Below are 15,587 nucleotides of genomic sequence, written 5' to 3' on the forward strand. Positions count from 1 at the left end.
TCTGTCCCAGGCTGCATAGAGTATAAACAGTTTGTTTGTATTTATTTATTTTGTAATGACACTCTTCCCGAAATATTTACATGAAATTAAATCCAGAGTTCTCGTGCTTGGAATAATCATTCAAAGAAACTTCTTATTTGCTTGTTTATTCTGTTATAATGAATGTATAAGAGGGAGTGATATGTTGCAGATACGAATATGATATTTTATTTTTAACATGTGTTTGCAGGAAAACTTTAATTTGGCATCAGATGGCAACAGTACAGCCACTCCCCGATTAACATAAGGGTTGTGTTCTGCAGAACACCACGTAAGTCGGAATTTCCCTAAATAAGCATTTAGGGAAATTCCGCGCTCGCAACTATGCACGCTGAATTTGATAGAAGCAAAAAAAGAAATGTTCGATGAACATGTAAATAGAATTATTCAAATTTTTTTTATCTCATGCGCAGGGAAAATTCCAAAATTATAAAAAGAGAGAGGAGACAAGGAGACAGCATAACGTCAGCAAGTTTTAACTTTCGAGCATCATTGCCAGAATTAACTCTCCAGCTGAGAAGCATGCTGCTGCAGACGTTGAGGGCTGTGGAGATTTAAAAGGGGTTTTTTCCAAAACATCACAAAATTTCTCTGCAGCTGCAGAATCGGCACTGGTGACTTCACTGCATACCAGCATGATGCTTGAATCTATTGAACCACCCGTTGCATGCCACAAACTTGGCTTGGGGTTTGCCGTACTTATTGTTATCTTCATAAATACTTCTTGTTTGAATGGCCATTAGATTCAGGACCACTTGCTTTTGAATCTGATTTTCCACCCATATATTAATAGCTTTTCCACCTTCGATATGGCACCTGAACGCTATTTTCTGATCACTGTTGGGACGGACTGGCCCTGTGTGAAATACGTTGTTCCTTTAACATGTTCTTTTATGCACACACTGTCCCTTAAAATAGTAATCACTGTTGAAGCAGCGAGACCTAATTCCGTGCAATAGATGACAAATTTATTCTTAATTAATCATCTTCAGTTCTAAATCAGTTTCTTTCGTTTCATTTCCTAGCACTGCCAGCACTTGCACTTTCCATTGGTCGCTTTCCCTTCATCATTGTAATAAGTAAATAGGAATGAAGAGAAGATTCTGAAAATTTATTTATGTTTTTTATGTGATTGAAGATTTTAGTGAAGAGGAACACATTTCAGCATAATAACATAAAAATCCACACAATTCCAGCAATTGGGATTTGCAAATGCAATAAGATTGAGTTTACTATCCGTTTATAATTAGATGCACTAACAGAAAAGTCCAATAAACCAGAAAGTGAAAATTGTTTTATGGTAGTGACCTCCAGAAATGTGTTTTGGAAAATATCACAAAGGCATTCAAAATTAATTCTTATAACGGAACATACTATAATGATGAAAGTGTAAGTGTAGCATAATTTCCATTATAAAAATGACCTTTTAGAGATAAATAGCTTAGTTATATAGCAAAAGTTTTAACTACCAAGGTCTTTGAAACGAATTACCAAAAAAAAAAAAAAAAAAACCCCAGTGTTATTAGGTTTCACATTATGATATTTTCACAATACCTCCATTTATTCCTCCGGGATGCAAAATACGTTTCCACGATTTTTTTTTTTAAGTTTGTACTGGCCAGCAAAAAGTTGAATTTCCGTAAGTCGGGGAGTGCCTGTACTTTAATTTCCCCACCCATGTGAGTGGGATTTTGTGTTTTTTATTATGGTTATTTCAAAATAGTTTTGTTTCCTTTACAAGTTAGTGCAAGTGCATCAGATCTGCTTGCAGCTAACTACTAAATAGTTATAAAATTGGCATCATTATGTATATCTCATGTTGTGAATACGTTCATGAGTTGCCATGATATTGCAATACCTTGAATAAGTAACTCTTCATCATAGGAGAAATCTATTGTCATTTATTCTCAGTGGATGCCACCACCCAGATGGCACGTTTCAGAGCTGATTGACTTCTCTTCGGTGGGTGGGCAGGTACCCTGGTATTGCAGTGATGGCAAGGCAGTTGCGAAGTACAGTCAGTCCTCGTATAACACGTGTTTACACTACACGAATTCGATCATACACGATTTATAAATAGGGGAATGATATCTTATATAACAAGAACCGAATTCGCTTATGCACGATTCGCGTTTGTTGTTTATAAGAAATGGCAGTCGAACCATTTTTACAAGAAATGGCAGAATCACCCCAACTGAACGCAACACAATAGGAATGAAGAGAAGATTCTGAAAATGTATTTATGTTTTTTATATCAGTGAAGGGGAAACACATTTCACCATAATAACGTAAAAACCCACACAATTCCAGCTATCGGTGTAATCACAAATGCAATTAGATGGAGTTTACTACCAGTTTATAACAGATTCCACTAGCAGAAATGCAACTGGAAATTGTTTTTATTGTTTTATGGTAGTAACCCCCAGAAATGTGCTTTAGTAAAATGTGAGGTGTTAATAGTTTATCTCTGCCTTTACGGTGTTGTTTATTCAGTTGCTACACATGCGCAGCATTGTTTATGTGTATCAAGCCTGCCTCCTTGTTTTGTAATTGTGCTTTATTCCCTAAAAATTAGTAAAATACTTAAAAGGTGTGAAAAGGAAGCGTCCTGGTGAAGCCACTGCAGATTCAGAGAGAAAAAGGAAAGCGATATCAATAAACAGAAGCGGACTGGGTAAAAAATTCTTACCCCGGGAAAATTTATAGTGGCCTCATACTATGGTTTATGGCTAAAATCACTCCGGTCCACCGGGGTTTCCCTGGCAAGGCTTATGACCAGTCCGCCTCTGTCTATAGAGAAAAAATATGAAATTGTGAAACGGTTTGAGCGAAATGAAAGACCATGTGATATTGCACGTGCTACAGACCTAAATGAGGCAACGCCGAGAATTACAAAGAATGCAGAGAAAATAAAAACAACTTTCATAGCAGGAACAACTCAAAGTGTAATTAAAAACCATTAGATTAAGACACAAAGAATTGGAAGAGATGGAACGGCTGTCATCTGTTTGGATAGAAAATCAAACAAAAAACAAGTTTGCTTACGATAGAAGCAAAAGCATTAGCAATATTTTATTTCGTAATAAAATACGTAAGTATTTTATTCGTAAAAAATACGTATTTTTTATTATTTATTATATTATAATAAAATATAAATAATAATAAAAATAAATATTATAAAAAATTATAATATTATTTTTTATTACGTACTTTAATCGTTATAAAATACATAAGTATTTTATTACGATTATTTATTGTGTTTGGTAATGTTTTAGTTACCAATGTGTGTTCAATCTTGGGTGGTCGGCACCTAACCCTATTTTTCCCATAGGGCCTGTTGTTTATATTGCATGATTTTGCATTGCACGAGGGTTTCTAGGAACACAACTATCGTGCTATACAAGGACTGACTGTATAACTCCACAATATGGGAGATGCCTGATGGTGTATAGTAATTTGAATTGTGTTGCATTTTAGGGCAAAAGCCTCCAGTTGCATGGTAGTAGTAGTAGTGAAAATGAAACTCCACACAACTTGGCGCCTCCTTCCCACCTGGCTGCGGAGGTGCCACACAACTTGGCGCCTCCGTAGCCAGGTGGGAAGGAGCAGCAGTGCGTAGCACACACTTCTTGATTAGACCGGGGTTCGAGCCCATCACCTACAATTACAGAGGATGCAGAAAGGTCAGGGAATGACCACCGCATATTCCGGCGCAATATAGCCTTAGTTGCTAATGCTCCTAAAAACCAAATAACAACAACAACCACACAACTTGAGGCTTTGCTCTAAAATGCAATGTAGTTTTGTTTCCCATAAACAGTTGCCTTTTCTGCACATCCTAGAGCATGGTAGAATTGTATGACTTCACTCGTGTAGTTTTTATTTGTTGACTTTTTCTGTGTTGATGAAAGAAGAGTGAAAATTTTAAACAGTGAAGTGTTAATATTAGATTAGTTGAGATTTGGCTGTATTGGACAAGAATGAGAAAGCAAAAATGAAATAGAGAAATAATTCAACATTCCCAACTGCCCACATGCTACAAGGCTGAAAAACCAGCAAAAAGCAAGTGATACTACTGTATGCCCATGAATGTGAAGAACAAAGCATAGACACTGAAGATAAAAATTATGATGGGTTTAGTGAAGCAAGAGCAAACAGCTTGATCAGCCATTTCTTTTACTGACAGATCCAGTTTTAGGTCCATTGATAAAGAAAAGGTTGATGAAGTAAGCATGCATGATAGAGCTCAAGTACTAAAACATATGCCTATAGCAGTTCCAGAAACAATATGGTATGGTGTTGTTGGCTTGCAGTGAAAGTGGAACAGAAAAGTTAAAGCTACTTTTCATTGGAAAATATGAAAAGCTTTAATGCTTAAACAGGCAAATATCTCCTTTCTGATTACAGAGCCAGTATGCCTAGATGAACCAATAAGTTATCACATATTTTGAAAGGCATATGGCTAGCCAAAGAGTAAAATCCGATTATGGATCAGTGTGCTTCTCACAATCAGGCAGGTTAAATCTGGAACACATGCTCATTCTGTTCTAGCCACCTGCACTGCTCGGCAAAATTAGCAGAACACGTAGAAAACATGGTGCAGTTTGTGATGATGTGGGATAAAAATTTGGTATGGTGGTGTACCATAGAATAATGATGAAATGATGAAAAGGGGGGTGCAGTTCCTTCCTGAAATGTTTGGAGACATTGTATTGTTAGAATCAACTCTTTCATGTATTTTGTGTGCTAAGGTAGAAATATATGCTTTATGGCCCTAGTTAGTTTTTTGAAAATATAAAATAAAAATAAGATACAAATTTAATGACATTATGTAAACTAAATGTTTTTTTTTTTAACAATATCATTAATTTATAATTTTTTCAGTCGGGTACTGATAACCACTGATGTTTGGGCAAGGGGTATCGATGTCCAGCAGGTTTCCTTAGTTATCAACTATGACCTTCCAAATAACAGAGAACTTTATATTCATAGGTGAGTAAACTTTTTTATTTATGGCTATTAAGTTTTTTTTTTCTCTATAATATTTTATTTTATTATTATTTTTTTTAATCTTCATTGCACATATGGAGTATGGCTAGATAATCATTTTCCTTATTTCTAAGGAAAAGGATTTCCATATTTTTAAATTTCTGAAATAAGTAAAAGGAGGGAGAAAAATGTCACATGTCAAGTTCCAGTCCTTAGTTGATTTTTCAGATTACATAGTATATACTAGTGATATTTTTTATAAACTGTAGTGTAATTATAATTTTTTAAAAAACCATTTTTAATAATAAATTTTTAAAATAAAAGAACCTTTTAATGCATTGAATTTACTGAAAGCGAAGCTGTAATACCTGTGATTTAACACATTTACAAATAAAATCTGAATTCAGACTAAATGCGGGAGGGAAGAAATAGTAGTCTGGATTGGTAAAAAGTCCAAATTATAGAATATAGCGTTTAAATAGTTTCAAGTTGTAGTTAATTTTTTAAACAGTGAACTTTGTTTTCAACATTTAATAACTATAGATTTAAACAGATGTATTGGGTGGTTATAAAATAAGTTTCCCCTATTCAGGAGATCCTAGTGTCAAAACGGTTAGAGTTAGTGCTGTGAAAATCGGTGGTTATGTCATTTAGGGTATGGGGAAGCGATTTGTAGAAGAAAAAAATTAGTTCAAATATCCACCACCAGGGGAAACGGTCCTACACATATGAAAAGTTGTCATTTACTTCAAGACACGCAATTATGTAAATGACATCCTGTTAGATTTGCATCTATCCAGTTATATTAAAAGAGGTAGCAGAGAAGGTAAGCAAACCGTTAGCTACATTTGTAAGAGCATCTTTGTATTCAGGGTATGTTCCTGCAGACTGGAGATATGCAAACGTACCCCCAATTCATAAGGGACGAACTTCAGGTGATATGAGTAATTTCAGACTTGTTGGCTTAACTTCTGTTCTAGGGAAAATAATGGAGTCACTGGTTAAAGAAGTAATGTAGGACCATTTAAACAGGAGTGCAGTTATACTTCAGTCACAGTGTGGGTTGGTTAAGGGGAGATCGTGTTTGACCAATTTAATTGGATACTATGATGCAGTAACAAAGGAACTGGATGCAAAAAATAATTTTGATATCATATACAGTAAACCCCCGCTATTCGCGGCTGCTGATTTAACATAAAATGAAACCTTAAAAAATGTGAATTTTAGAGTGCTGTGAACATTTTCCGCCATAAAAAAACATGAGCGTGGCTAAAATCATCTTTCTTGGTCAAAACAGTGTTCAGTGGGTGGGGGAAAGGGATGACAAAATCGCAAGCGTGGATATTTCCTGCTAATCCTTGTTGAGTATGTTATGCGCTTGTCATGGAGGGTTTCGTCATTTTCTTTTAAATGCTTATAAATTGATATGCTTACAAAGGTGAAAAATCTACCATTTTGCAGTGTTAGAGTGAACAGACTTTTTCGAGTGTGTTAACTGTTAAAAAGTGACTTTATTGTGGACAAGTTCTTTTCTAACCCCTACAAAAATGTGTCTATGAATAACAAGGGAATTGTGAAAAGATCAAAGAAGGTAATGACATTAGCGAGTAAAATTGAGTTATTAGACAATTTCTAATGGTGAAAGTGTCTCGTCAGTGGCAAAACATAAAATCAATGAGTCAACGGTATGATCAATCAAGAAATCGGAAGAAAAAATCCATTGTAGTGTCTGTGAAAACACGCTAATTGCTTCAAAAATTTGCTCTGTAACTCGTGATGTTAAATTAGAAAAAATGGAAAGGGTTTAAATCTGTGGATAGAAGACCGAACTCAAAATAAAATTCCATTAAGTTCACTCATCATTCGTGAAAAGGCAAAACACCTTTATCAACACTTTAGCGAAACTGGTGTAGTACTGGGGGGATAAGTTTTTAGCTATAGCAAAGGTGCTGGTTTGAAAGATTTGAAATTTCTAATAAATATTTTCATTTCGAGGTCTTATGCTTGTATTTCACTATGTACTGTCTATGTACATAGTCATATTATGAAGGGTACATATAATACATACATAGACAATATTTTAGACTAATTTTTCTTATATATTTCATACTTTGGAACGTAACTCTTTTATTACTATGTGAGCCATAACTCAGTATTTGCGGAATTTCTCAGGAACGTAACCCCCGCTATTTGCAGGGGTTTACTGTACTTGGATTTCAGGAACGCTTTTTATACTGTTGCACCTAAAAGACTTCTATATAATATAGGTGTAAAAACACCATAGACAACTCTTAAAGGATAAAACTATGATAGTAGTGTAAATGGCATAATTTCAACTGTATCTCATATTTTGCTCATCCTTCACAACGAGTTACCATGTATTGCACTACCTCAAATAAGTAACACTTCACTAATAGAGAAGACCATGTTACTTATTCTCTGTGTTTGGATAGATCAAACAAAGAACAAGTTTGCTTACGATAGCATCAAAAGCATTAGCAGTATTTTATTGCGTAATAGTCGTACTAAAATACGTAAGTATCTTATTACGATTATTTATTGTGTTTGGTTACAAATGTGTGTTCAAACTTGGGTAGTTGGCACCTAACCCTATTTTTTCCATAGGGCCTGTTATTTATATTGCACAATTTTACATTGCATGAGGGTTTCTAGGAACACAACTATCGTGCTATAGGAGGACACTGTATTTATCATTTAATGAAACAAATTTCTATTCCATCTTGTTTTTAAGTTGTATTTTAAGAGATTTGTTAAATTACAATTAATATATATTTATTTTAATATAAAAAAAAACTTTTGAATTCAAAATGAAGATGATATGTATTGGTTAACTAATGGTAATGGAGAATTCTGAAAGTCAAGAGAAACAAGCACATCTTTGTAACAGAATTATCTTGATGCAGGAAGAAATATTTGTTTCTCTTACTTTGTCTGTACATCTTGCCATTCAAAGAAAAAATGTAGCGTGTTTTGCGTTTATTGCTATGTACAAACAATAGAAAGCATATTAAAGCAATTTCTGAATATTACTTTTGTAGAATTGGTCGGTCCGGTCGATTTGGTAGAAAAGGAGTAGCAATTAACTTTGTGAAGAATGATGATATTCGAATCCTCAGAGATATTGAACAGTACTACAGTACGCAAATTGATGAAATGCCGATGAATGGTGAGTGCAGTAAATTTCAGCAAATACTGAAAACTATTTTGAGATGGTGTGTTTTTTTTTTTTTTTAATTTTCATTCTAATGAGTGCAGTATAAGATTAATTTTAATTAATACTGTAAAATAACTGCATGTTTGCCAACATTTTTTCTATTATGTACTGTATTTTATTGTATGAATACTGTAGTGATTTGTCCTATTTTTAATTGTAAGGCTGGTTGAAGCCCTGCTAGCTAGGTAACATATCAAATCCTTAAGTTTAATTAATGATTTGATAGAATTAAGCGATGTTCTTATAATGCTTTTATAATTATTTTCATGTAATGTAAATGTTTATATGTCAAATGTGATGTCATTATTGAAGAGTGTTCGTTTAGTATGAAGACTGTGCACACTGCCTATCTGCTGGCTTGTTTGCCAGCAGATAGGCAAAAAAAGAAGCATTACAATACCTGGGAAACTAAGGCTGTTTTCATACATAGATTTTTAAAATGATGATCTTTCCTAAAATGTTCCTGACTTGGAGTTCTCTTATAATGTTAGCAGTTTCTTATCATATACACCAATGAGCCAAAACATTGACCAGCAAGTCGTTATGCAAATTGAAGCAACTGCAGGTGAACTACAGCCTGGGCCGGGACATGATATAAAAAACACATGCTGAGCTTCGTTAATCAGTGTTACTCTTGTTCTTCAGATGGGAAAGGCAGTGGACTTAAGCGAGTTTGACAAAGACCAAATTGTAATGGCCAGATGACTAGGTCAGAGCATATCTGAAACGGCACGGCTGGTGGGGTGCTCAGCCATGGTTAGTACCTACCGAAAATGGTCCGAGGATGGGAAACCTATGAACCACCAGCGAGGTATTGGATGTCTATGGCTCATCGATGCTCGAGGTGAGCGAAGGTTCTCCCGTATGATATGTGGCAGTGGAAGGGCGACTGTGGCGCAACTCGCCAGTAATTGGAATGCTGGTGACAGGAGTAATGTGTCACAACACATAATACATTGAACCCTGCTGAAAATGGGGCTGTATAGCCGCAGGCCGCTCTGAATGCCCATTCTAACCACTGTTCATCGGCGACAGTGCCTACAATGGCCACCCAAGCATCGAAACTGAACCTTGAGTGATTGGAAGAAGATCGTCTGGCCCCGATGAATCACATTTCCTGTTGCACCATGTGCATTGTTTACCTGGGGAAGTGATGGTGGCTGTGTCATGCTTTGGGCGATGTTCTGCTGGGATGCCCTGGGTCCAGGCATTCTGATGTCTACCACCTACCTAAACATCATTGCTGACCAGGTACACCCTTTCGTGGCAACAGTCTTCCCCTCTGGCGGTACCAACTTTCAGCAGGATAATGTGCCATGCCACATCTCTTGGATTGTTCGGGACTGTTTTGCAGAACATGAGGAAGACTTCCAGGTATTGGAAGTCTTCCTTGTGTTCTGGCCTCCAAATTCCCCAGACATCAATAATCCCATTGAGCATCTGTGGTTTGTGTTGGAACAGCAACTCCGATCTGCAGCTTCTCAACCACGGACCTTACAGGAGATAAAGGATCTGCTGGTTACGTGTTGGTACCAGATACCACAAGACACATTTAGAAATCTTGTACCATCCATGCCTCACCAGCTACGAGCTATTTTGGCTGCATGTGGAGGACCAACATCATATTAGGTAGATGGTCATAATGTTTTGCCTTATCAGTGTGTTCTCTTTGAGTTTTTCTTAGTGTATGAGGGTTGCTAACACTTTTTTTTCCTTCAAATTAAAATTACATGGTTTCAAATGTACAGGTTATGGAGGTTGCAGCTCATGACTTGCCACCCCTTCACCAAAGACATGTGTTTCTATTTTGGATTGATTTGGGATGTATGTGTGTACTGTGGTGTTGTCTTGTATAAAATATGTGTATGCAGTTTCCTCTTCCATCAACTTATTAAAGAAGAGAATCCATATTGATGTAATGTACTGTTGGGAATTTTATATTCTTGAAAAAGGCGTGACCATCAAATATGGAGGATGCGGAATGGTCAGGGAATGACCACCGCATATCCCCGGAGCAATATGGCCTTAGTTGCCAATGCTCCTAAAAACCAAATAACAAATTCTTGAAAAATACTATATTTTTGAATCCAAAGAGTAAGTAATAGTTGCAGAAGTTCAGGTTGTTGGTCTCTGGTATAATTGTAAAGTTCATACATTCCCTACTTAACAATTTTCCTTTATTCCACATTATAAATGGACAGTGTACCACAGTTATGGGTTGATGATGCAGAATTGTTAATTACTGCAACGTCTGTACTGTTAACCGCAAAAATTCAGTTATGACCACCCAGTTATTGCTTTCCATAACATGCAGCCTACTTTGTGCACAAAATAGCTTACAAGAATGCCTAGATGAGTTTTGTAGCAATGCGGAAAGAGTAGTTTAACAGCAGGTACAGATTGTGGTCTTGAAATCACAATAATGCAGCACCAAAAGCAGTGAAAGTAGAACTGTGGAAAGTATTATTATCATTATTAGTAGTAGGAGTAGTAGTAATAGTAGTAGGAGTAATAGAAGTGGCAAATCATGCAAGAAAATGCACATATATAGCACAGCAAAAAAAAAGAAGACTTCCCCCTAACACTTTATCTAGTTCTTCCCTGAATTTATTCAAACCACCTGCCTCCACAATACCAGATGAGAGTTTGTTTCAACAATCAACCACCCTCTGACTGAAGGCAAATTTCCACACATCCAACCTGCAACTATCTGCCTCGATTTGAATATATGCCAACTCGTGTGTAATCTGTGCAAGAGGAAGGGTTCCATCAACATTGAGCATACTCTGTCCATTCAAGGGCCTTAAACACCTCAATCAGATTTCCTCGCAAGTGCTTAATCTCCAAATGCTGCTGTTTGCCTTTCCTGGTAAGTTGTTTTGCTCTTCTCCACATCTATTCTAACAGATCCGTGTCCTTCCTAAAATGAGGCTTCCAGACCTTGTATGCAGTGTTCAAGATGTGGTCTAATATCACCTTAATCACCTACCTATCTCTGCTGGCAAAATTCCTGTATATCATTGACAACATCCCATGAGCTGTCGTGGCAATCTGTCTATGCTGCTGAGAGAACATCATATTTGACTACACAATTACCTTCCCCTCCCACCAGGGTCTTTTATTTTCCACTACCCTGAGGTAGTACCATCAACATTGGTACATTAATCTGCGATTACTACTACCCATGTGCGGCACCTTGCATTTGTCAATGTTAAACTTCAATGCCATTTCTCAGCCCATCTGCCTAATTTGTTTAGATCTTATTGAAGTAGCATACCCTGATTCACTGTGATTAATTACTCTGCCAACCTTTGTATCATCTGTAAATGTGGACATTAAGCCTGATATGCCTTCATCAGTTTCATTAATAAATATCGAAAATGACAGTGGTTCCAGCACTGAACCCTGGGCGACTCTGCTAATAACATTAGTCCAAGAAAAATTATCTCACAATTACTTAATGTGTTCAAACTTGTAAAGTGAGGATCATCATTTTGGAAAAATTTTGAAACTTCAACAACTTTGAGTTAATACTTCAAAAAAAAAAAAAAAAAAAAGAAAAGAAAAGAAAAGTACATAAGATATCTTTGGTCCAGTTTTAAAACTGGGTGTAATCATTGTACTAGAGATTATCCATCATATATAAATAAATAAGAATATATATTCCAAACAAATTTCAGTATTTTTAGTTTTAGATATTCGTTGACATTCTGATAAATGTATTCTGATTTTTAAACATTGGTTAACCATCTTTATTCATTTCTCATTACAGTGGCTGATCTCATCTGAACTTTTATGAGGAGAGCCGGGAATTTTCTCTGTGTATTGTTGCCTACTGTATGTAATAAATGTTTTTATTATTATAAGTGTGTGACTAGTTTTGTCTTTTGAACAGTTAAAATCATCATTCACATCTTAGGTGGATATAATAGTAGAAAAATTAAATTTCTTGTATTGACAAGAATTAGAACAAATATCACAAACTTTTCTAATTTAGCTGCTATCCACAAAAGCAGATTTTCACCTGAAATATTAAAATGTGCAACAGAAAACCACAATAGCCTCTCCCTTCATCCTCTATTCTGTTTAACTGAGCCTCCAAGTTTTTTCTGGTATTATCACCTCCTTGTTTTATAATTGGCTACTTAAAATTACTACTAATGTTGTAAGGTGCCTCCGTAGCCAGGTGGGAAGGAGCAGCAGTGCATAGCACACGCTTCTTGATTAGACCGGGGTTTGAGCCCGTCACCACCAAATACGGAGGATGTGGAAAGGTCAGGGAATGACCACCGCATATCCCGGAGCAATATGGCCTTAGTTGCTAATGCTCCTAAAAACCAAATAACTAACTAACTAATGTTGTATGGAGAAGATATGCCAAAAGAAGGTTAACAGTTAATTTTATGGTTTATTTAAACTTCATTTTATTAAATTTTTTGTGACCTTCTCTTGAGTAATAAATTTGCAATTGAGTTTAATACTTAAGTAGAATAAAAGTTTTATCATAGTTTTATAAACTTCAGCTGACTGGCAGTTAAAAAGAATTTCCCACAAAAGAAATTATCACTTTGTTTTGTACTGCTATCTGTACAAAGTGGTTTTCTTACATTGAGATAATATTTTATATATTGAATAAGTTTAATATTTATTAATGCCAATTTTTAGCATTCAGTGGAAAAGAAATTAGAAGCCTTGACAAGAAAGCATTAAAAAAAAGTTTGTTGTTGACCAAAGAACAATAATATATGCAAATTAAGCAAGATTCCAATGTTCCTGTAATTGTTCAGCAAGGGAATTTTGTAATTATAATTAAACTTATGAGGTGTTTACTTGTAATATTATTATTACATTATACAGGATGCTGTAAATTCTTTTACCAATTTAAAAATTTAAGATAAAAGAAAAAAGTTTGATAATGGCCAGTAGGTGACTACAAACAATGCAAGTATTATCTTATATTACTCATAATTACCATTGCCTTTGTGAACAGGATATTACCAGAAAATAAAATCAATGCTAATCAAAACTATTACAAAAATAATGATAGCATTTCAAATGTAATATGATGCAAGACTTGTTTTGTTTGAGGCTATTTTGAATTGTTAAGCATGTTTGAAGAAGATAGCCCCTCTCACTCCAAAGCTTTGAAGTGGTACAAAATCAGTATTCCGAAACCAGAGCATTGATTGTCATTGTCCAGTGCTTGCCACAACTCTCACATTACCAGAATTCTGTGGAATGGCATTTGTAAAGCTTTGTGTATAAAGTTCTATATCATATTAAACATCTCCATAGATTGGAACATAACGTTGTCAAATGTGTGGTCTTGCATGATGTATGATTGACAGGATTGTTAAGACAAGGAATGGTCATCCTGGGGGGGGGGTGAGGAGTTTTGATTGCAGGATGTATTCTATCCCACATTCAAAACAATGCAAAGACCTTTTTACAAGCAGTATTCAGCTAAGAATATTTTAAGATGTCTTCTGCATCCTGTGTTTTCAGATCTCCCAGCTTAATCCTGTATGAACTTTTGTGTATGGAGTTATTTGAAACACATCATTTTTATATTGATTTTCCAACTTCCATAACAGATCTAAGATAGGCAATCCATTGTGATGTTATCAGAATTTCAGCTGATGTGCTCAAGACAGCTTGAGATAACAGTTCTTTAGCTATGTTGTCTGCTGAAGAATAGAAAAAAGGACAGTCATTTTTTAAAATATGAAAAGACTGTAACCACGTATACTAAAAAATTAACATCTGTACATTTCTTAATTACACATGTGCATCTCTATCTACTCTATCTGTATGTTCACACATAAACATCCATTGAAATGCAATACACAATCTGATTGAGTGTTGCATGTTTAAGTGAATGCATGAATGTCAAAATCATCAACTCTTCATTTCTAATGATGGTTTCATATAATTTGTTATTTGTGGAATACACTTTTTAGTTATTAATATAAAGAATAAATAATCTTAGCATATGACCTCCGTGAGTGTATGTCTCTATCACTCATTGGAAATGGTCTGTGATCAGTTCCCTTTATACACTGGAGAACATTTATATAAACTTTTAATTTGCATCTGCAATTAACTAGCCTCAGGCAAGGGGGTAAAGATTTCCCTTGTATGTTTTGTATTTTTCAATCACCTGTAATCGTGGAAAATATCTCCTCATTGGATGATGCATGGGAACTTTTCTTACATGCAGCCATGTAACCCATGTCAGTGGTTTGCCCACAGGTGATTTTACCCCAAACTTTTTGTGTATGGGTACATTAGAGGTTGTTCTAATGTGCCTAGGTATCATTCACCATTGTAACCCTGCCACAGAGTTAATTTAGTTATATTTGCTCTACAAATTCAAATATAACGAAATTATTGTAAACAATTATAAATTTAAAATTCACAATTTATAATTGTGAAAGTTAAATTAAAAAAAGCAAAAAATGTGGCAGTTGGTCATATTTTATAATTATTTAATGATATTAATAATAGTATTAATTAATATTAACAATGATAAATTCCCTCGCAATAAGGCAGTTTTGCTATAGCCTGTGCCAAATTTAGGTAACTTATTGTTTATATTTTTAGAGGCTCTAAAAGATCTTTTCCCTCTCCTCCTTGGAGCAACTGCACTTCACTAAATCTGGCCTTGATGATAACTCTTTGGCATTTCTTTAATTATTCTTAATACATACTTTTCTACTGTATTATAAAGCTATCTTTATCCCTATGGTAACCTGTGCTTCATGTTCATGGTTCCATAGGGCAACTAACCCAAAGTACCAATGAAAACTAATGTCTCTCCAAAGAGCTCTACTTCTTGCTTCTCTTCGGGCCTGCAGGAATGTCTTCTGCTCTCTTTAGGTGAGCTAGAATTTTGCTATTAGATCTACGACTAATATACAAAGGCTTATTTTACTGAATCAAGCATAAAATTCCTACTAAAATTCTTAGGATTTGTTCACAATTGAGAATCTTGCATCAAGCAAGAAAAACTTCTCACATGGAACAAGTGTTTTACCAGCTGGATCTGCTACTACTTGCCTTTTCATTCTAGGTGTTATTTTTGTTGTTACCAAGTCTGTTTGATGTTCGTTTACCACTAACCTTTTTTTTCAGCCTATTTAATCACAGTTCCCTCAACCAAAACTCTTTAAATTTGGATTTATTCAAGTTCTTTTGGAATCGAAGAATCATTCAATCATGTTGTGTATAATTGCCCACGTTATCAAGAATTTCCAAGTTGATCTTAAATCAGTTTTGATGAACTTTGCTTTTCCTGCATCTCAAAAATTTGCTTTTGATATCT

At 35.2% G+C, this 15,587-nt stretch overlaps 1 protein-coding gene across 1 annotated transcript in view; it reads left to right on the forward strand.

The window, feature by feature from the left end:
- LOC150076884 (eukaryotic initiation factor 4A-III) overlaps positions 1-12,129 on the forward strand; it is a 51,141-nt gene extending 39,012 nt beyond the window's left edge. The window contains exons 9-11 of the mRNA XM_090386457.1: positions 4,924-5,031; positions 8,088-8,215; positions 12,036-12,129. Coding sequence (XP_090242583.1) covers positions 4,924-5,031; positions 8,088-8,215; positions 12,036-12,052 — 253 coding nt within the window. The 3' untranslated portion in view covers positions 12,053-12,129. The remainder of the gene's footprint in view (positions 1-4,923; positions 5,032-8,087; positions 8,216-12,035) is intronic.
- Positions 12,130-15,587: the final 3,458 nt, after the last annotated feature.

Source organism: Mastigoproctus giganteus, chromosome 12 (assembly GCF_048544385.1).
Source record: "Mastigoproctus giganteus isolate SK-2022 chromosome 12, ASM4854438v1, whole genome shotgun sequence".
Lineage (NCBI taxonomy): Eukaryota > Metazoa > Arthropoda > Arachnida > Uropygi > Thelyphonidae > Mastigoproctus > Mastigoproctus giganteus.